Raw genomic sequence first — 22535 nt, forward strand, 5'->3', positions numbered from 1 at the left:
CCGTGTGTGGGGCAAAGCACAGCCCTGGGGGAAGTAGTGCTATCTACCCTCCGTCTCCCCTTCCTTGCCATCCAGCATAAATAGACCAAGATACAGAGCTGATTTTGGTTCTCCGTGAAGAGATTTCAGGAACCAGTGAAAAAAGTGGGAACCAGTAAACCAAGCGTGCAGTGCAGGAGAAGTTAACATCTCGGCGTGTGCTTACTCACTCTGGCTCCCGTGGGGCTCACTGCAAGCACCAAGGTGGCACTTTTCACCCATTTATTGCTGTGGCCCGCTAGCCAGGACACCCCTGGTGTGCCTTTTCTCTTTTGCCCCCCAGAACTTACAGTTCAAACTAGTACAGTCCCTTTTAAGCCTTGTCCCATTAGCACAGAGGACTCAGGAGAGCCTGAGGCCAGGGCGACTGGTGTGCTCATCCACGCAGGAGACACTGCCCAGCCCCCATCCCTGTAGTCCAGGCACAAGGATTGCCCCAAGGCCACAGAGCTTTTCTCTTACTTTATCCTTTCAACATTGGTTTTAGGCAAATGTGACTGTCATTTCCCTGCCTTAAAACCCCTTTAGAAGTTCTTCTCATAAAGGAACATTTACATTCCTTCACGTGGTATGGTCTGCTCCAATATCCTTCTGGAACCTTCTCTCTCACCACTGCCCCCCACTCACTGGCCACTGTCCTCCAAAGACTCTGGGTGCTTTCAGGACTCTGTGCCCGTTCAATACCTTTGCATTGCTTCAGAGTCTGACGAGCACTCATCCAGAACTGAATTCAGGTGCCTCCTTTAAAGACACCTGCAGCCATTACCCTCCCCCAACCCCCAACCATGGCAATAATTGCACTTTGGTGTCTAATTACGTGGACTCCCCATGAGCATCTCGAAGTCAGGGCTGTGCCTGACCCACACATCTGGTATTAGCGTGGGCCTCACAGAGGGTAGTTGCTCCATGAACATTTAAATAACCGAGAGCACACTCGGGTGTGCTGTCACTGCTGGGTCCATGGCCAGCACTGGTCCAGTCCGTCTCTAAGGTCTCAGGGCTGTCGATGCCCATGACTCATCATGGCTGGCAACTGCTGCTCCCGCCAGAAAAAATCCACATCCAGCTGGCTTTACTTTTCCCAAAGGCACGAGCCATCTTCTGTACCGCAATGGCCGGAAAAGCAACCCCTCAGCATGGCCTTAGGAGCACCCGTCTTTGTAGGCTGAGGGCAGAGAGGAGCAGTCAGGCGCTGACCACATGCCAGGAAGTCTAGGGTGGCTCACCCATCTCTCTGCCACCTCCTCTTTGGCGCCTAAAATGCAAGCAGTGAAGTGCTAAGACAGGTGCCAGGTCTAAAGGCAGATCTGTTTTTCCAGGCGGGGCCCCCAGCCTTCCTCACACACACACCCTCTCTGTCCCGCCAGCCCCCTGTCATCACTGCCCCTTAAAGCCCTCCTTGCTCAAGATCAAGCCTGTGTTCTCACCTGGGCAGGTAGATGCAGACCCATCTCCATCTCCCTCTCTCTCTCTCTCTCATGATTGTGAGGAGCCAGGCTGCCCTTAATAATTAGCCTAGATGGCATATAATCATTAAGTGAGTGACTATGTGGGTTTTCCACAATATTTATCTCCCCCCCTCCCCAAACCACAAGGGTTGCGGCTCTGGCACCAAATCCTTGGAACTCTGCCCACCACCGGGCACCATCTGGCTTTTCAGCTGAGAGACAACACAGGCACACAGGCCTGTCCTCCAGTAGGGGGTGAGGGGGACAGCAGCCATGCCAGGCTAATCCCACCCAGCCGGCCCAGCCCTCCACCCCTGCCCCCAAGGGAAGCAGCTTTGCTGAGGTTAGAGGTGGTGGAGAGACGTTCTCTAGGGCATAATCAAGGGAAGCAGTAAATGCCCTAGGAAGGGGGCCAGCCTTGAATACACACAGCCTAACTTCTGATCTCAGCTGTCTCCATCATTACAGTCTTGACAAGTTATTTTATCCACTTTACCTCAGCTTTCTAAAGTGGAGCTAGTAACCAATTCCCAGGGTGTCGGGGTCTTCAATGGAAGGTACTGTGTGTGGGTGCTCAGGTCATGTTACTGGTGTGGGTTCCCTTGTCTCCAAGGCCAAGCCTTCTCTGGGTGATGGATCAGAGGCAAGGGGAGGTTCTGGGGCGAGACAGTGGGCATAATTCTTCCCTCTGCTGACAGCATCCCTCCAAATGTAACCCCAACCATTTCCCGGTTGGGAGCTTGGAGATGATTGGGTAGGGGGATACCTGGACCAGGTGTGTGGGACTTGTTCCTATCCCACAGGCTGGGGCCAGGGATTGTGACTTGATCGTGGAGACAGTTGCCTGGGAGCCACGGCATGCGTTCTGGAAAGACACAGGCTGCATCCGGTGGCGGTCACGACACCTGAGCTGTTTCCTGGCAGTACACAGCCAGGCCTCCGGGTACTGAGGGTGCCCTGCCGTGGGTCATAACCTGTCACTCCCTCACAGGTAGCTGCTTGTTCCACACATCTTTAACACTGAGTTTAGCAGCCAGGCCCCCCAGTAAGACATCATGCTCCTTGATGATAGAAATTTGGGATGAATTTCCTGATCTTTCTTTTTTGCCATCTGTAGGTTTAGGAGATGTGCTTTTTTTTTTTTTTTTCCCTCTTAGAGGAAAAACCATAAAGATAGGTTATAAACCTCAGGTCCCTACTGAAGATTTCTATTTCATCTAAGTAGAGCAGGGGATGTTTAGAGCAGTAGATTCAGAGGAGGAGGTTATTTGGGTCTTTTCGTAGGTCTGCTCTGTTTCCAATTGCCTTGAGAAAAGAGAGGCAGAAAATTTGGAGGAAGGGACCTGGGGATGCTTTCAGCTGTCAGATAGTCACAGGTGGTGTTCCAGTTGGTGTATTTGGGGAATAACTGAGCCCAGGAAGTGCCTTGTGAGAGCCCTGGCTGTCTCCAGACTGACAGGGCTGGGATCAGTGTCACCCAGGCTTCTCCAATATTGGCCAGTGGCGCTCCAGGAGCCTGGACGGCCCTGTGTCCGGCCCTCCTCCCCCTCAGCTGGTGCGGATGGTCTGGGAGTGCTCACCCCACATGGCCTATGTCATGGTTGCCACTCATCTTCCAGCCTCCCGGGAGCAGTTCCCTCAGCTCTGTCCAGGAGATTCTTAACCGTACTCTTACATCTAACCCCTTCCCAGCCTCCAGGAGGGGGCATTCTGGGCTTGTGACAGCTGGAGCTATCTGCATATACAAGGTTGGGAGCAGCCACCCCAGCCATGGCCTCTCCCTGAAATCAAGACAAACAATGTTTGCACTCATAGTTCAGCAGAACTTGTTTGGGCATGACCTCACTGGCCAGCGTTCAGCTCCGCAGGGAAGGCACCCCAGAGCTTCATCCTCTTCCCAGTTAATCAGGTGCTGGGACTAGTCTCTTCCTGGCCAGCCTCTTGATCCTGGTCTAACTGGCTGCTGTGCGGGTTTGGTTTCCTGGCTCTCTGTTCTGTAGCTCAGGAGCCACTAAGAGTGTCCTTCGGAGTCTACCTTTGGGGCTCACTGTTGCCTTTGTTGGAGCCCAGCACCCTCTCATCTCTGGCTCAGCCTCTTCCAGCAAGTACACACTTGCTTTTTGCAAATAGGACATGTGTCCACACTCCTGCATTCCAAGTGGGGCTGAATCGTTTGCTGTGAACAGACTTGGTTTTTGGCTATAGGTCATCGTGAGCCCATAGCTCGAGAAGGGCATGTGCTCCAGGAACACATCCTTGCTTCTTCAGAATATCTGGGCATAAACTCTCTGTTTTTAGTTTCAGGCATTCCCTGAATCTTCCATCTCTCCATCCATTCAGTAAGCATTTCCCAATCCCTTCTAGGTGAGGGTGGTGATGGCACAGGGACAATAAGATGCAGTAACTTGCTCTCAGCAGCACATTCTGGGGTAAGGGGACAGGGCTGACAGGTGATGCTCATCTGTGCTGTGGATGGGTAGGTGTGCTGAAAGAGGCATCCCAGCCTTCTCTGTCTCCATTACTCTTCCTCCACCAGGGAAAGGAAACTCAAAGGATGGATGGGTGAAGCGCCAGCCACAGCTCCATCATGGTTGGGCTGGTGTCTGAGGCCCAGCAGCCTGTCCTCGCAGAGCTCCCTCCCACGGCAGGCTCTGCACCTTCTCCGGGCCAGCCTCACACTGGGCTGGGCCTTCAGAAGGAGGCTGCTCGGCTCTGCCCTGTGGGAAAACCCCATTCTCATGAAGTTTCATATGAAAGCACCAGTCTCTGTGGATCTAGATTCTACGGGATCTCCACCTCCTCTAAATAGCGTGATGCACCCTATTGTAGGATTTTGGCAAATGAGCTGTGATAATGGTTCACTGGGCTTGGTGTACAGAGGCTGCTGCCCCAGGTTCAGACCTATTCATGCTGTTGGGATCTCACCATCCTCTGCGTGACAGCTGATCCTGTCTGTCTAGTTGGGAAGAACTTAAACTCCACCCCCCACCCCCGCCCAAGAGCATTTGGGCCATTATTGAGCTTGGACGCAGGTGGTGGAAGTCCATTGAGAATAGGAGCAACCTGATGTTGTTTGGCTGGAAGTCCTCACTTGGCCTCCGGTATTTGCATTCCCTGACCTGGGGTGTCTGGAGGACTGATGAGGTGTGAGAATGTGGTTGCGTGCTGATACTGTTGGGGGCTGATGTTTGTTGGCCACCTGTGCACACATGATGTGCTCTGAGCGATTCATTCCAGCCTGGGGGTCTCATGGTTAGCAGCACCAAGAGACAAACCCCAGCCCTGCACACGTGGCCCTATAGCCTGTGGTCCCTCCACGGTCCCTCACAAACTCCGAGCTCCTCTTCTTTTTTGTGGATGAATCCCAGACATTGTCATTCAAGTTGGGAAAATAAAAACTCCCAAACCGAAATGTGCACAGACACTTGAGAAATAAAAATAGAATCCTTGAACACTTCTTCGCTGCACTTCAAGGACGCCTTGAAAGTTCAGTTCCCGTTTAGGGATGGGTTCATGCTGGGTTGTTATTAACCCCAATTAACTCTTAACCCCTGGCACCCTGGAATGAGGACAGCCCTGTAATCTAGGCGCTCATTGTCTTTGTCACTTGAGATAGCCTCCAGAACTGTCCAGAGCTCAGCTACACCATCCGCACATCCCCACCTTTGCCTGAACCAGCAGCCCTGAGCCCTGCAATGGCCAGAACCTCATATTCCATAGTCGGCCCCTGGGGACCCCTGCGTGTTTAGGATAGATCAGATAGTATGTCACCATTCCACTTTCTGAGACTTGTTACTTCGTCATTCCTGCTAAGTTAATAGGGAAATCAAGCCCCCTACCCTACCCCAAACCCTAGACCAGGAAGGCTCTGAGTGGATCCGCTTGCCTTTTGTGTTGACACTGGCAGCTGATGGGTGGCATGCAGAGGCAGCTGCTAATGGCTGGATCCTGGTCTCTTGGAAGCTCCATCTTGCTGCGCTGTGGGAGCCACAAACAGATGAGCCCAAAGCCCTCATTTTTAGAGGAACTAAATAAATCAGGCATTCTAGGAACTAGCCATCTAGCAGGTCCCCCGGCCCCCCACCTCGTCCATATTCATAGTAGCGTCAGCCAAGCAGAGTGTCACTTCCTTCTTTCTCCAGCCTCAGGAGCCAGAGAACACCACAGAAGCATCACCTTTGTGCTTTCGCTGGCCACTGCTGGCTTCCTGGACTGTTTGGCCTTCGTCCCCCTGGGATGCTGCCCCTTGGCTTCTGTCTAGGTTGGGGGACAGAGCCTCGAGAGAACCTCCCTGGCTGGGTGGACAGTCACCTAGCTGTCTGCTTCTCTGCTAGTTTTCCTCACTGTCCCTGGTTGCAGGAGGTAATTGGTGTATCAGTCTTTGTCCTGTGTACTGGCTCAGAGGTTCTTAGGACATTTGTTCTGTATGGTGGCTGTCCCTTTCCTCCATGAACAGCAGGCATGTGTTCTCTCTCTCTCTCTCTCTCTCTCTCTCTCTCTCTCCCCCCCTCCCCCTCCACCCTACCCTGCTCTTGCTCCTTTTTGAGGAAGGTGAGATGGACTAGGGGTCTTGTTGCATTTCCCCCAAGTTTAAGTTCTAATTAGAAGCTGCAATCCACTGCACCTCTTCCCAGCAGAAGAGATGACAGCAAACAGGATTTGGGGCTTTAATTTTGTTTTGTGAGAGAAGAACTGGTGGAGTGGCTAGTTTATGACTGGGAACTGTGGATCCACGGTCTCCCAGAGGGAGGCATGGGAAGAGTCACTTCTTTGAAGACCTTTAGGTTGTTTTTTTTTTTCTTTGACCTTTATGTTCTTGATACTAGGTTTCTTCTAAGACATCACCCCTCCTGGGGGCCAGGCAGGTACACGGAGTGGTCACAGCCCCTTCACAGTGGTCCAAGCCCCTTCCTTGCTGGGTTCCCGGGAGACGAGGCTGATGGAAGGCAGCCAAGAGCCCCGGGCTCTTCGCGGAGGGGCCTTTTCTCCTTATTAGAGCTGAATATCATTGTCTCCTGAAACCAGGGGGTCCGCTCAGAGCAAATGCTATTTCAATTTGCTCTTTCTAAACCAAAGCATGTTGATTTCACAACAGTTTGAGGAAGAAAGGCTTTTTCCTGACACAGTGAACCGCTCTCGGGCAGAGCGGGTGACTTGCCTACCTGTGCGCTTTGCCAGCTCAGATGCTGCCCGCGGCAGGAGGGACAGGTAGAGGGTACAAGGCAAGTCAGCAAGACTGGGGTTGCCCCACCCTTTCTCCACCAAATTCACTGTATTCTGCAGGTGCTCATTGAGCATCTCACATGCGCCAAGCCTTCCTGGGTGTTGTGGCGAACAAGAATGCAATCCCTGCCATCATGCAGCTCATACTCCACGGGGTGAGGGGGCATGTACAAAATCAACCCATGAGAAAGGAGCAACTCAGAACCTACCAGAATTAGGTAACATGGTACCAACTGTATTTGGTGATCCAATCAAGAGCCCCAGAAAGGAGCACTGTGCAGAGACTTTACCCGAGCAGAGCTTCGAAGGGGACCGGAGTAAGGGAGGTAGAGAGCGAAACTCTGTGCCAGCAGGTGGAATCACAAGGGTAAAGGCATGAGGCTGAGCAGCAGTGTGATGTGGAGAGAGGAGGTGTTGGGGAGACAGCTAATAGGATGCAGCGTGCAGAGATCGCTGTGGTCAGAAGGATGGGGTCAGGAGACTCCTACTCCCCCTCCGCCACTTTCTTACACACCTCCCTGGTCCCTGAGGCCCCTCATCACTAAAATGAAGCATCGTCACCTGCCTGGTGGCCTCACTGATGGCCAAGAACATGATACAAAACTGCACTTGTGAGCATGGGGTCCTGCAGCATTGGACAGTGATGTTCCCCCAGGACAGCGAGGACGTGAGGCCGTGGTTGACAGGACCAGCAGCAGGAAGACAGGGTTGGGGTGGATGTGACGGAACAGAAGACAGCCACGTGCAGGAGGGATCGACAGCAGGAAGGGGAGTGACAAGCTCACTGAGCCAAGGAGGGCAGGGGGTGGGACCCAGAGACTCTGCAACCTGTTGTCCCGCTGGAGTTTAGTTTAGGCTCAGCAGCAGCTTTAAGTTTCCATGTTGTTTCTCTGACCAGCTAACCTTGCAGAGAAATTTGGGAAATGGGAAGATGGGCGTTGAGTGTTTTTGTGGTCCCGTGTCGACCCACAGGCTCCTGCTTCCCCATTCTGTACCCTCGACGCAGGGTGTAGCCTGCAGCCAAGCCTGGGCTCGTTTTGTGGCTGAAGCAAGGTGGAGTGGCATTGGAGGGAACCTTTGCTCTGTGAGCGTGGTGGGTTGTGGGCTTAAAGCTCGAGAAGATGGAGGCAGGTAGTGAGTGTGGCTCCCCCTCAGCAGCTCAGACTCAAGACTTTCTGGGGCAAAGTTCCATTCTCTTAAGTAGCAGGTGTTTCTCCCATTCCACAGTTGGTGACTGGCTGCTCACACAGCACCCAAGAGTCAAGTGGCAGCTTGAGTTAGGGGGTAAGCCTTCGGCTTCCCAATGCCAGCCACCATGTGGACACGCACCTCTGCCCTTGGGGATCTCAGCAAAGCCACCGTTCTATCCCGGGAATGCCCACATACAGCCCCTCACCCCCCTTTCCCACATCTCTCAGACTGATTTTGAGGAGGGGATTCCCTTCCTGCCTCAGGCAGGCAGAGGGCTGGGACCCTATTCCCTTGTCCTTGGGTCTCATTTCTGGCAGAAATGTGCCTCCTCCTATCCTCCGGGGCGTTTGGGGTTGGGACAGCCCTACAGTGGGGGGGCACTGTTTCCGGCACTGTGGGAACACAGATGGACGGGAGCTGCAGCCGCTGCCCATGCGGAGCCACTGAGGGCTCCTGGAAGACGCACGAATGATTCCAGGGAGGAGAAGTGGAAGAGAACAATTGGGTACAGGAGATTGGGAGTGGGATTGGTAGCAGAACTTCGGCCAACAGAAATAGAGCTTGCCAAGCAAAGGCCCAGTGGTAAGAAGGCTTTGGGCAATATCAGGAACTCACAGGCCAGGGCTGCTGGAGAGTAGGTTATGGGGGGTGCTGTCTTCAAGGGCAGGGTTGAAAAAGGTGGCTGGAACCAGGTCATGGGCCAGTGGACTTTGTCATTTCTGAAGTGACAAGCCTTTGAGAATTGAACAAGAAAGACACAGGTTGGAGGCTGGGGTGGTGTGTGGGAAACAACACTGGGACCAGCTGGCTCTGGGCCCAGGAAAGAGAGGACAGGGGCAAAGGGAGCAGGACAGAGCCCCCATGGGGCAGTCCTGAACCCTCCCCAGCTCTTGGCCTACCTGATTGCTCTCACCTGAGGTATCTCTTTCTCTGTGATGTTCCCCTGAGTGACCCCAGCACAGCCCCAGCCAGGCAAGGTCAGGAGCCCATGCTGTGTGCTCCATTTCCCCTCCAGCACCGTGAGAAATATATTTCTGTGGTTTTAAGCCACCAGGTTACTGCAGTCACAGATACTAGTACAGAGAGTGAGAAAGGAGTCCGAGGTGGTTGGGAGTTCAGAGCCAGAGCAGCTGGAGGTGAACAGTGTGCCTAACCTGCCTGGGATACAGAAGAGAAGCAGCTGGATGGCACTGGAGACGCCGCGTTAAGTTCGGAGTGCCACCAGGACACTGTAAAAGCTGTGCCCAGGCCTTGCTGGCAGTGCCTTAGCAATGTGAGCTGCCTTGTGTCCACCAAGACTGGCAAGGTTGCCATGGGGCCTTTGGTGCACATTTAAACTCACTGACCCGAGAAGAGACCTGAGCGGCCCCATTTGCACCCTCCCGGGTCTGTCTCAAACATCATTCATTCCCAGTGACCAATTTGAAGATTGCATTAGAAACCAAAGAATCGTTCCTTACTTCTTTCTCTTTTTTTTTTTTTTCCGGAACCCGTTTGGCTGCACAGTTGCTGTCCCTGCCTCCTGTAATGAGTTGGGCTCCAAGAGTCCTTGAACAGAGGCTGAGTCTGAACTGATCAATGGCATTTGGGGGTTGGACCATTGCTCAGGAGCCAGCTAATTTATAATGTCATATAGGCTAGACGAGAAGACCCAAGAGGATAGGCTGTCTCTTGGCTTTTTATCTCTTCTTTTTGAAAAAGGAAAGGGAAAACAGAAGGTGCCACGCTTGGCTGTTCAGCATTCAAAGATGAACTCCATCCCCACTAGACCATGGGAACATGGGGGCTGTTTCTCCTCCCATGCCCCCTTACTTCCCAGAGACCTGGCAGCCACACCACGGCGTCCTTTCCGGCTCTGGATGCTGGCCCCTGCGGGCGCCGAGTCTGGCTCTAACTAATTTGCAGAGGACACCTGTTCCTTAATTAGCCCCAGCCTGTGCTGTGTATCTTGGTCTGGGCTCCCTCCAGTGTGTGAGCTAGCAGCCGTGCAAGGGCTGCTGTTTGGCAGTGTGTGCGCATTTGCTCTGACCAGGCAGGCCCTGCACTCCCCGCTTCTGGAGTGATGTGGTCAGTCTGCACTCCTGAGCATTAAAACTATATTCTGGCCACCATCCCGCTGTGGGTGTCATAGCTGTTGCCTGAATCTTCCAAAAGAGCCCTCCGCTGCCAGTCCCCACTGCCGTCCCTAGAACAGGACATGGGAGGGCCGAGCAGTTTTGGAGACTCCTGAGCCCCTCTCCACTCCTGTTCCCCACCACTCAGATGGCATCTCACATACACTTCTTACTCGACCTTTCTCAGATGTGCTTGTATGGTTAGTGTCTTTAAAAAGAGGGAAGTTCTTGGGGGTTGGGATCCCACCCCTACAGGGTTTTATAAAATGTGTCCTCTTGTGTGAAAGATCTTGGTAAACAGCTGCTGGGGAGGAGGATGAAGATGGATCTGGCATCTGGAAAAGGACCTGGCAGGCTACTAGAGTAGCACGATTCCCTGCCTCCCTTCAGGGCTGATTCTGCTGTATCACCACCCACCCCCCAACCCCCAGCCTTGGTTTTACATAGTAGAACCTTCTGAAAACCGTCTTTAGGCTTCAAAGATGAGCTCCAACCTCCCACATACGCTGCCCCTAAGAAACCATCCAGCGTGCACAGTGGGCATGCAGATTGGAGGGGAAGCACCCACACTTGCCCACACATCAGGAGTCCAGTTCCGAGCAAGCCACGGTAATTTGGAAACATCTGTGGCAAGTGGCTGTGTATGTATTCTTCCCTAAGACCTCTTCCTCTCTAACCCTTCAAGAAAGAAATCTGTCGAAGTTTCCCTAAAGTGGTTCTTTTCCTTAAGGACAGGCTGATGGTGCTACGTGCTGGCTTGCTGTATGGAGCTGCTGACTCTGCCTCACTGAGTCTGGCCTGCAGGGGATACGGTCTCCCCTGCCCCTCTTCTCTACACACACACACACACACACCCCGCCCCCAGCACCCCTAGCTTAATGGCACTTCCCCTCCTGATTAAAGGATTGCTGGTTCCAGGCCCCCAGCAGAAAACTGTTTCCAGAAGCCTCCCAGCCCTGGAGCCTGCCTGGAGGCCTTGGCCCCCAGCTAATTAGAGCCTTCTCCTTAAGCGGTGCTTTAGTCTTTGGTGTCATCCTCACAGTGATAATGGACTTGGATAAGAGATCACAGCTTCTCCCACTTCCCACTCTCCTTGTGGATGGGGGCAGGGAAGGGATGGGCACAGCCTGCCTGTCACCCTATCACGGGGGAGCCAGGGAGCGGGGGACTGGCCGCCAAGCTGAGCAGCTGTGATGCCTCCTCCCCAGATCACAGGGCCAGAGCCCGACTCCCCATAGTGGGCCCTGCTCCCCACATTCAGGCCTCCGCCGCCTGCTGCACCTCTGGCGAGTGTCATCAGCATTAACGTGATAAAATGGCGCAGTGTAAATGTTAATAAGGTCTGTTGCCTCTGCTGCTTCCGAGTGGCAGATTGGAAATGGTACCATCATCCTAACGCCAACCAGCAGCTTTTAATTCCTCTGCTCCCTGAGCAGCCAATTTGGCATGGAAATCCTAACCTCCCCTTAGCCCCCAGCCCAGCTCTGCTGTGCCAGGTTCACCCCCATATTCCTTTGCAGAGAGGGTTCAGATTCCCCACAGACTGGTTTTCTAAGATAGGGTTTGAATCTTTATTTTCCCTAAGTAAACACTTAGTTTTTCCTGTTCTCCAAAGGGAAGAGCACTGAGCCCCAAACTCAGCTCCCACTTTTCCTGGCTGCAGCCCCTTCTCTTCTTGGTTCAGGATAGTCCTCTGCGAGGTTTGCCCTGGAAGCCTAGAGCCGCTGGCTCTCCAGGCCTACCCTCCTCAAGTCCTAAACATTGCTGATTAACGACATCCCGACTGATCCTCTCTGAACGCTGGAGCACAGCAGTGATCTCTCCACTGCCCTGTGTTGTCGGGGCACTGGGCGCGCCTGGGTTCCTCTTAGATCCTCATCTTCCTGCTGATTACCTCCTAATTGGGGCTCGTGACCAGCTCTGTGCCGGGCCTGGGAACCCTTAGCATTTGGTGAAGAGAAGTAGCAGGCGATGTCCCTGGAGTGTTGACTGGGGCTGGCCCAGAAAGTTGTCTCAGGACCAGGGGCATGAGGAGCAGCTACGAAGCACGGCTTTGGATTTCTCCTGCACCCCAAGGAGCTCCCCACATGATGTTTGCCCCTGGGGAGCCTCTGCCAGTCAAGGTGCACAGCACAGTTAGGACCAGCCGCTGCGGGCAGAGGCTGCGTGGATGGCGTGTTCTCCCCACACACGCGGTGTGTGCTGTGTACGCCCAGCCCCGGCACCCCCTCACCCTTGTTTCTGTCACCCAGGCTGTCTTCACTCTTCTCCTTGGACCCTTCACCTTCTTTGACGTCCAGAAGACCAAGTACCTGCAGATCCTGACCTCCCTGATGAGATGGGTTGGTGAGTGAGAGACGTCTCGAGTCTGCCCTTTGTCCCCTGGTCCCTTCCTCACCTTTTCCAAGACGGCTGTGTGCACTCGGCATAGCTAGAATGTGGCGGGGGTTCCGTGGATTCCCGAAAGCCAAGAGGGGCAGGGGCTCTGTCTGCTTTTTTACTGCAGTAAAGATCACGTAGAGTGCATGGAGCCAGAGCTAGGCCCAACTGTCTTCACATGCCCCTACTCCCCCCCCCCCGCCCCCGCTGGGCCAGCTGACCCCTGAAGGCCCAGGTCGGGCTCTGCTCTGCCTTCTTGTGGGTGCCCTGTGTGGCACAGCCATAAAACCCAGCGGGCTGTGGCAACCGCCTCCGCGTTCCTGGCCCGTGGGGCATGAAGAGACACCCTCTCCACAATGCCTTCTGACTGCCTGATGCCCTACTGAGCCAGAGCACCGTCATCCTCAGGGGTGTTTGGGGGGGTCTCTCCGCCTAAAGCAGGTTTGTGGTAGGGAGCCCATTCATTCCGTCGCACTGTCCCAGAAGGTTCCGGCTGCTGAGACCCCTAGGCCCAGGGCAGGAGGGTGCGGGGTCCCTATTGGCCAGCACATGCTCTGGGATCATTTGTATTCCGTGTTTGGGTCTAAAAGCAAAGAATACCGTTGCTGTTCTGGTTGAGAGGCTGGCAGAGGGAGTCTGCCCAGTTTCCAGCCCCTCGCCGGCCCCAGCACAGAGGTTCCTGAGGAGCCCAGGGTTGGGACGCCTCCCTCCTGGCCCTCTTCTCTATCTCCTTTTGCCTTTGCATCTGCCCCATCATCGCCCCTCATCAGGATTCAGCGCGCACCTTGCTCCTCCACGCCAGCACTCAGCACTAGATCATGACGAGCACAGCTTCTGATAAAAATGATTTCCGGCTTTTCTGGCACATCCTGCTCAGGATTACAGAAGCCCAGTATAAGGAGTCGCTGCATCACGGGGTTCCTGGTATCTTCAGTTGGGAGGGACCATGGCGGCCATCCAGTGTAGTCCTCACCCCACAAGGGCAGGCTCCACGGGCACGCGCACAGGGTGGCCCCTGCTCCGCTCTGAAGGGATGTTGTCGTCACTGGAAGTCCTGTCTTGTCTTGAGCCCGACTTGGCAGCCTGTGACTTCTTTCCACCTTGGTCCTTCCTTGCAAGGAATTAAGAGCAAGCCTGAGTCATCTGCTTAGTTAGCTTTTGGGGCCTCTGTAACATGATAAACCTGTCCTTCCTCACCCAGCCAAGTCGAGGGAGCAGGAGGTCACTTGTCCAATGCCCGGATGGAGCAGGATTCCTGGTCTACCCCACTCAGCTGGTCCAGTCCTATATGCACCTACACGGTGCTCTTTGCAAATTTTATTCACATGTATCAAAGCCCCAGGTTAAAGTAATACGACCACCTGGGAAAAAATGAAAACTCATTACTTAGAACACAAAGATCACACTGGCATCAACAGAAAAGGTGCTGCAGTGGAGCCCCTTTGGGTGCCAGGATGACTTACATCCCCAGGTTGGGATCAGCAGGGATCACAATCCCTGCTGTCCATCCTTCTCCTTATAAGTCTGCTTATAAGAAGTAGGTGAAAGCCCTTGTGACCTTCAGAAGGAAAAGTTTTCTCAGTAAAGCAGCACTCAGAGAAAAATACGCTCCCTCGTCTCCTCCTGGCCCCCCTCTTGTCACTATTCCTCTGCTCCCAACAGCCAGTCCCCAAAGTCCTGAGAGCCTTGCCCCTCCCCCACTCAGGACAGCTGTCCTTGACCTGCCACATCAGAAGTCCTCACGGGGAGGGCAGGAGCAGGGTGGGGAGAGGTGGAGGGCTCCTATGCGTTAGCCGGCATGATGGATCCCCTCGTCAGCCCACGAGAGGGCTGCCCAGATCATGACGGTTAATGGTTTCTGTGAATCCCTGAGCTTGTTGAGGTGGAGCGTGACCAAGTCCTCGCGTTGGGTGAGCAGTACATTCATTTAAAGGGGGAGATTGTTAAGGAGGGGAGGAGGCTGGTGGTAAATAAAGAGTGATTGTCTCAGGACAGGGTAGGAGATGCCCCCCAGACTCAGCTCCCACCTGCAGAGAAGGCACTGAGCTTCCAGCAGGCAGGCCCCCGGGGGCCTCAAGAGCATCTCAGAGCACCCCTTGCCCCCTCTCCTCTCAGAGTAGTACCATCCTGCTCCCTTGTGACCCCATATTGCCTCCCCTTTTCCCAACCAGAGTCCCCTTGTGCAGGCCAGCAAGGCTAGTTAGCCCCGGGGACTGCAGTGTGGACTGTGTCTACCTCCCTGAGGCTCTTAGGACCTGCGAGGTGGCCCCTTGCAGTGCAGCAGAGCGAGGTGGCAGTGGCCTTGGGAGGGGTGCTTGACAGCAGCAAGGGCCTGAGGAAAGAACAGCACATGAAGGTCACCCACGCTCATGTTTTCACATGGTGACACTGTTGTCACTGCAAGTCGTCTGCCTCATTTCTCCCTTCGATCTGAGAGAGGATCAAATGACACTGGACTCTCCACACACCTGTTCTCCAGAGTGTTCTGGGTGACCATGCAGCTGTAGTCATTCTTCTCCCAGACAGGTTCATACCCTGCCCTTGGAAAGCTAACCTCTCTGTGACACAAAGCCCTCTGAAGCAAAAGAGAAAATGCCCAGTTAAATAAACTGGACTGTAGGTAAGCCTAGGGTTCAGTTCCCAGCCAGGGGCATCAGAGCCACCTGGGCCCTTTCCTCCGTGGGTCTGGTGGGAGGGATTTCCCTCATCCTGGCCCCACGTAGCCCGAGCAGCCACACAGCGCTGGGAGCCAAGGACGGGGCCAGGGGACAGGGATGGAGGAGTCCCAGGGAGCCGCCAAGCACCAGCCAACAGGCGGCCTTGCTGCAGGAAGGACCAGGGTCTGCCCACAGTATGTTTGCGAAGGAGGTCTCTCCCCAGAGAGGTTCTTCTAGAACCTTCCAAAGCAGCGAGCACCAAAGCCCGTTTGTCCTCTCAAGTCTGTGCCAAGTTGTCAATTTGCAACAAACTCCTTTTCATCTTGCTTCTGAGAAGCAGCTGTGTGGCCGTGTCCCCCCCTGACCCTCCCTCCTTTCCCACACTCCCGCACACCCTACCCCTTCCTTCTCCCCAGATTAGGGCCCAGACTGTCCAAGAGAGCCGAGCGGGAGCGCAGGGTGGCAATAAGCCGACTTGGGTTCTAGGAAGACAAAAGGGAAGAATGAGCACCAAAGGGACCGGAAAATCATAAATAAATGTGCTGAGCCGGAAACTTTCTTGTGCTTAATTAGGAATTTGTTCTGCCATCTGTTGAAATGAGGCTGGGGAAGGCTGCAGGAGCCCCTCCCCGAGCAGGGCCCCAGAGCTCGGGACTCGCCAAGCAGCCTTTAGGCCGGTGCTCGTGGCCACCTCGGTGTGCTCCTTCGGTTATTAGCGCCTCATGCTGCCAGAATGGGCTTTTGCAAATAGCCACCTGTCCAGGAAAATGTGGAAACGTGTATGACAAGTGCCAGTGTTAATGTATCTCTTGGTCCCCAAATAAATTCTGGGCAGACCAGGCTGGTCAGCTTGGGAGACCTGGACACCAGGTGCCTCTGAGTTGACAAGTACACGGTGGGTGCCAGGTGCCGTCGGCAGGTGAGACCATTGTTGAGGCTTTAGCAGACTTCCTGAGCAGCTGTCCTTTCTGTCCCATCACTCACCCCTGGGCTAGTGGCAGGCTCCTGAGCCCAGGGCTTTTGGTTCTGGCGCCTCCTCCCAGTGTTCCCTTCCACTCGGTCTCAGTGTGCACCAACGGCCTGAACCTGTCTCAGCCAGGTTCCTTACCCGGCAGCAGCCAAGGCAAGACTCCTCACCACAGAGCAGCCCTGAAGTTAAAATGGGATCCGAGACCGTGTGGCAAGGGCTGTTAGCACTGTACCTGGCCCTGGGTCAGCATTCAGGTGGTAGCCACAATATGCAGCCCTGCCGTCATCATCTCTGTTGGCCGGTACGTCCTGGGGATGGCCTCAGCAGGAGCCCCCCTTGGGGCTGGCCGTTGAGATCAGGGACGTTTGTGAGGGAGGTGGCCCAGGCCACCTCCAGAAGGAGCTATGGCTCTGGCAGTGAGATCTTGAAGCATCGCCAGTTGGCTCTGTCAGCCTTCTCTCTGCCCCACCTCCCAGGGCTGGTCCCCAGGGCACCCGGCGCCCCCAGCAGCCTCCACCCTCACCACCTTCCAGGAAGCTTGAGCCAAAGAGAAATGAGAAGCAGGTGCATCTCGCAGAACGGCCTGGGGCTTCCTCTTTAGTTCCTGGTTCTCATTCCGTAAGTGGTCAATAGGCCGGGGACACTCAGGAGAGACACAGGCCCCGTAGCTGTGGCCACAGAGTCTGAGCCTCAGACCACTAAGCAAACAACTGTAGACTGCCCCCACCTGGCTGCCTCACAGGGAGCCCTTCCGCAGGAGGGGCTGAAACCACGTCATTACTTCACCCCCGTTACCACCTTCCGCCACACACACCTCCCAGTTGGGGACACACACAGCTGGCTCAGCTCGGGGTGCCCCATTTGGTGTTATTAAAAACCCGATTCTTTCTAATAAAGACTGCTCTGAGGCACGGCAGCCTTCCTTGGTCTGGGCTGGCGAGGACCCACAGGGCTCCTTCCTCTGATTGTGTATTCAGAGCAGCGCAGCGCACATCACGCCCGTTCTCTGTGCTCCCCTCAAAGTGGGTCAGGCGCCAGCCTTTCCGAGCGTCCGTGGGCAAACTTGAACCTCATGAAGCTCCTCGGCCCAGCCTTCCCTTCCTCCCCCCAGCAAGTGCCCCAGATTTGTCTTCCAGACCTACCCAGCAGGGAGAGGTGGGACTCGGCGGTGGTGGCCCGAGAAGCAGAAGGTCCCCAGGAGGAGACCATCACCTGGGAACATAAGGGCTCTGCTTTTACCTGTCCCCAGGATTATCTGCGGCCGCTTGGCTGACTCCCCTGCAGATCCATGACTGTTTCAGCTGAGTGTCTCTTGGTGGGACTGCTCTATCTGTCACCATCAGCAGCCAGGGGTCATCTCTGTCTGGGCCATCTGTTCCCCACATCCTGTCGGCTCCACATGCCAGCTTGGTGCATGAATTCCTGCACAACCACTCACTGCTGTCCTCTCCACTGGTGCTTCTTGGAGGGCTGGGAAGCGGGTCCTGTGGCCCCCTCTGAGTAGCCAGCCAGCCAGCATCGACCTTCAACATTACCCCACCCCGCTGTCAGCACCCGCTCCCCACCCACCCTCTCTCTGGGCCCCTGTCCAGGGCTCTCCTGGGCCATCGAGTGTGTGGCTTCCCCTCGTTCCTCAGCCAGTGGAGGGAATCCAAGAAAACCTTTCTGTGTATATTTCATTTTGGACTTTATCCTTGGTTTCCTAAAAGTTCTTTCTGCTAACAGTTTAATGGAAGGGAGGATGTAGTTTCTCTCTTACTGCTCTCAGGGCAGAGTGGGCACCCAGGTAAAGTTTGCTGGAAAAACCAGCCCCATGCCACCAGATTACCCATCTCATTCACGGGACTGACCCAGGAGCCATGCTGTGCCCCAAGTAAAGGCCACCCCACGGCCACCCCGCTTCTGTGAACAGCCTTTGTGGTCAGCAGCTCTGCTCTGCATGTGGCTGAGACGCGTGCTGGCCGGTCCATCAGACAACCCCAGGGGGTCGTGGGCCAGCCGCCTGGACACTGGCAAGAGGAGGGAGGTAAGGCCCAGCTTGTGGTCAGCAAGATGAGGTCTTGGACCAGTGACAGTGGCTGCAGGTGTGTTCCTGCGCAGACTGGGCCTCGTATGGGCCGGGGTGACCTCAGCCGTGCGTCAGAAGCAGCCCTAGATGTCTCAGAGCTGGTGGGGCCCCAGCTGACCAGGGGAAGCCGAGCGCCGGTACCATAGTACTTCTCGTTTTCTCCGTCCTGGTTTGTCTGTGCGTCTAGCTACGCAGAAGAGGTGCCTCGGTGGACTCAGGCCGCATTATGGAATACTGCAGGCTGGGTGGTTAAACAGTAGAGATTTATCTTCTCGGTTCCGGAGATTAGAAACCCAAGATCAGGGTTGGTTTCTGGGGAGGCCTCTCTTCCTGTCTTGTAGATGGCCACCTTCTTGCTCTTCCTCACAGAGGCTCTTCTCTGTGTGTGGGGGGGCAAGAGCTCTGGCACCTCTCACTCCTCTTAGGAGAATGCGGATCCCGTCAGATTAGGACTCTTATGACCTCATTGAACCTTTGTCACTTCCTTAGAGGCTCCATCTCCAAGCAGTCTCAAGGGGTGCCAGGGCTTCCGCGTAGGAATTAGAGACAGAGATAATTCAGTCCGCAACAAGAGGAGAGGACTGAGCAGCATTCAGGAAGGGTGACAGAGCCGAAGTTTTATGTTTGCAATTTTGGAAGGAGATTAGTCGGCTACTAGCCAGAGGCCCCACGGCTTCACTGTTCCGGCCATTACAAACTGAGCTTGCTCTGACAGCGTAAGAATGAAAAATTGAGACACTTGCCTCCCAGGCGCCACTTGCCGTGCTTGGAGGGAGTAGAAAGGGGAGCGATGGAAAAGCCAGAACTCTTGACTTCCTACTTGAGATTTGATAGCTTTAGAGACTCAAATACCTACTCTGCCCACGGCCCCCTCTTTCTGGCATACTTGGAAAAAGGAGCTTTGCTCTGAGTTCTCAGAAATATTTCTTAAGTAATCTCTATGCCTAACATGGGATCAAACTCACAACCCCGAGATCAAGAGTCACATGCTCTACTGACTGAGTCAGCCACCAGCCCTGGCACCACTGGAGTTGAGGAGCCTGTACCCCTTTGGAGGTAAATACTTAGCCACAGAGTGTGACCCCATAAGTTAATTATCCAGGCGTCCTTCTCTCTGGTCCCGTGATGACGATGACAGTGACCATGAGGACAACAGGGCTGGAGTCCTCCAGAAACCACAGGGGCTGAGTCAGTGTGGCAACGTAGTTAGATTGGCTTTGAATCCCCTCCCTTCAGTAGAAACACAGGTGACTTCTCGTGAATTTGTCCAGGTAAGGCCAGCAATAACAGAATGTCTTATGGCCTGAGATGAAACCTAACCCAGGCCCGAGATGCGTTTGCAGACAAGCACATCTGTGAGGGAACTTCTCATTTTTCCCTAAGGGGACTCCCTCCAGCATGACAGGTCAGTATGTCCTGTCTTCTCGGGGTGTGAAAGGAGCCCCCACCCAACCCATAGCCTGTGCTCAGGTGGGAGGGTGATGATCAAAGTAGGATGGGCCAATGTGAGCCCCCAAAATCCAAGCATAACTCCTTTTCACTCAGCCCCGTTTGGAGAGAGCCCACACCCAGGGTCCCCCCCAGATGACAGAGTGGTGGGAACACATTGTCCTTGTGTGGCCTTAGGTGGAACAAGAGGGAGCTGCTTCGTTCACAGCAGGTGTGAGCAGCCCAGGTCTGATGCCAGGACCAGGACAAGGGGCATTCCTGGAAGGGTGATGACTGCACCTGACCTAGCCAGGGCAGCTGGGGCCCCTAGTATGATCCCAGTTCCCCTCCTTGGAGCAAAAGGAGTCAGGTGAAAACTGAGGGCTGGCAGGTTCCTACCTGCGCAGGACCAGGGTTTTCAGGATGGGAGATAAGGTTTCCACAATGACTCATTCCTAAGGGATGGCTTGGGCCAGGCTCCGCCCAAGTGCTTCGCTGCACCATCTTGTCCCATCCTCCACGAGGTGCCGTGATCACCTCCATTTTTAAAGGTGGTAAAATGGAGGCAGTGACAGAGTGACAGGACCACCCAAGATGACACAGTTCGGTGGCAGGACCTGATTGAATCCAGAGTAACTTGTGAAGCTGAACTTGCTGAGAGGAAGAGCAGTGGGCTCCCACCCTCCCCCTGGTGGTTTCCGAGGCCTTAGAGCTTCCAGAAGTGAGCCCCCACGCACACCCCGGGCCCTGTGGGCGCTCTGTTCACAGTCGGTCCTGTTACCTAAGGAACAAATGCCCAGTCACCTGCTCCTGTTTAAGGGCTTTGAAACCTGGTCTTCAGCTTCTCTCAGCTCAGCCGGGTGTTACCCCATCTGCTCCCCCCAGCCCTCCTGAATCTCAGGAAGCCCAGGCCAACCTCTGACCAGCCTAAGGGAGGCACATCTGTGCCCCAGCCTCCTCAAAGGGCAGCACTGTGGAGGAGGAAGCTGGTGCCACATCCTCCCCGGATCCAGCTCTGATGATGGGCACAGCACGGCCATTCATTATCATTAGCCCTGGCATGTTGATTCTCTGCTTGGAGAAGAGGGTGCCATCCTCGTGACAGCCGCCTTGACGGATGGCCTCTGCCTTCTATGTGTCAGAGCTAAAGCTGCTTACGGGGCTCAGAGAACAGCGAGGTATCAGGGGCAGCCCAGGCTGGGGCCTACCACAGCCCCGGGGCTTCTGGGGCCAGGTTCAGAGGTCGGAGACTTGAGAGCAGCTTTCCAGGAAGCAGCCCTGCAGAGACCAGGCAGGGTACCGCAGCCAGTTGCCGGAATGGCCTGGGTGCCTGCAGCACCCCTAGGGGAAGTCCTGGGGGTGGGGGGGCAAGGAGAGCTCTGCCCCAGGCTCCTCAACTCCAGTGGTGCCAGGGCAGGTGGTCCAGCTCATGCCAGCACCACGCAGACCCTGGAATTCTGTAAGGAAAGTGGAGTCCTGCAGGAGCAGTGGGCAGAGCCTCCCCACGGCCCAGAGGCCAGATCAGTGCCAGTCACGGCTGCTGGAGGCCCCAGAAGGAGCTCCTCCCTCCCCACCCCTGCCGCACAGGCTGGCCCTTACTCACACAGGGATGGGTTTTGGCGCGGGGAGGATAGAGAGAAGTAAACTACAGTTGCTGGTTGCGCTCTCCAGACGCACACACCCGAGCCCTGGGCCCTCAGACCCCTGCTCGTCTCTCATTCTGTCCCAAGAGCAAGTCTGCCCCTCCGGGGAAGCCTTGACCCATCTGTGGGTGGAGGGCCTGGGAGAGAGGGACTCAGGAGGGAGGAGCCGGGGAGGCCGAGTGCTGCTGCCTTTGTCTCTCACTCTTCCCCCTGCAAACTGGGACCATCTTTGCCCCTTGGCAGGAGTTTAGAAGGGTGTTGGCCCACCTGTCCTACTCTCTGAAAGGAGTGTGGCTGTGAGGACAGAAAGACAGCGGGAGGCCCCGCAGCTCCTGGCCAGGCTGCTTCTCTGGCTCTTGCTGGCAAGAGAGGGAGAGCAGGAGACTGCCTCTGGAAAGCCGTATTTTCTTCTGACGACTTTGAGAGCCCAGTTAGTGCCTGGGTAGATGAGAGGACACCTGATACACAGTACTACCCTGACCACCCGCCATGGTTGAAGTCGCCGCCATCCCCGTGATGGGACCCTGGTGTTGTCGTGCAGGATGTTCCTGGTGTAAAATTTACTTTGAACCACGCTTCCTCAGATAGAGAAGGGAAGTGTCTTTACTAGGCCATCTGCCCAGGCCTCCAGAGGACTGAATGTGTGGGAACCGGGGGCAGGCTGTGGCCCAAGGCCAGTGGATGTGGTGAGGCCGGAGGACGCTGGCCTCAGAGCAGCTGCCAGAGTAAGTGTGTGAGGGTAGCACACCTCTCCAGGCCAAGTCACTAGAGTGGAAGCCTGGAAACTGCGATGCTCGTGGAGGGCCCTACCTCCAGCCCCTCCTCCTCTGGCTGCCAGAACCAGAACCCCTGCTCCTCTGCGACCCCCCACTTGTCTTTTGCCTGTGGGCTTGGATAGGACTTGGATACCTCCCACAGCAGGGATCTCATCACCTACCCTGCAGCTAATGTGGCTGTTACCAGTTCTTGTAATTTGTCTCTGCAACGTCTGTCAGTTCCCCTGGACAGTGGGCTCCCGAAGGACAGGGATTATATTTGCTCAGTGCACTGTCCTCAGGTGCCCAGAACATGTAAGCAGTCATCGCGGCTTCACCAGGTGGGTGGTCAGTCCCAGCAGAGCCATGAGTTACACAAAACAAGCGCAAGTTTTTCACATGGGCTGTTATTTCAGCTATTTAAAGAGAAGTCTCTTGTCCTGCCTCATCACCTTGCAGCTGTGCCTCCCAAGGCCGACAGCCACTCCTCACGTGACATGTGCCAGGCCCTCACCTCCTTCCCCACCACAGAATCCTCCCCGGCAACTCACTGCATCTCGTCACCCCTTGGAGTGTGAGTTCCAGCGCCGATGCGGGTGGATGTGGGCCAGGTGCTCGTC

At 55.1% G+C, this 22535-nt stretch overlaps 1 protein-coding gene across 5 annotated transcripts in view; it reads left to right on the forward strand.

The window, feature by feature from the left end:
- SLC38A12 (solute carrier family 38 member 12) overlaps nt 1-22535 on the forward strand; it is a 55460-nt gene that overhangs the window by 26553 nt on the left and 6372 nt on the right. For all 5 annotated transcript variants that reach the window (XM_077854154.1, XM_077854156.1, XM_077854152.1 and 2 more), the window contains one exon: nt 12268-12361. In XM_077854154.1, the coding sequence (XP_077710280.1) occupies nt 12268-12361 (94 nt within the window). The remainder of the gene's footprint in view (nt 1-12267; nt 12362-22535) is intronic.

This window comes from Canis aureus, chromosome 16 (assembly GCF_053574225.1).
Source record: "Canis aureus isolate CA01 chromosome 16, VMU_Caureus_v.1.0, whole genome shotgun sequence".
Lineage (NCBI taxonomy): Eukaryota > Metazoa > Chordata > Mammalia > Carnivora > Canidae > Canis > Canis aureus.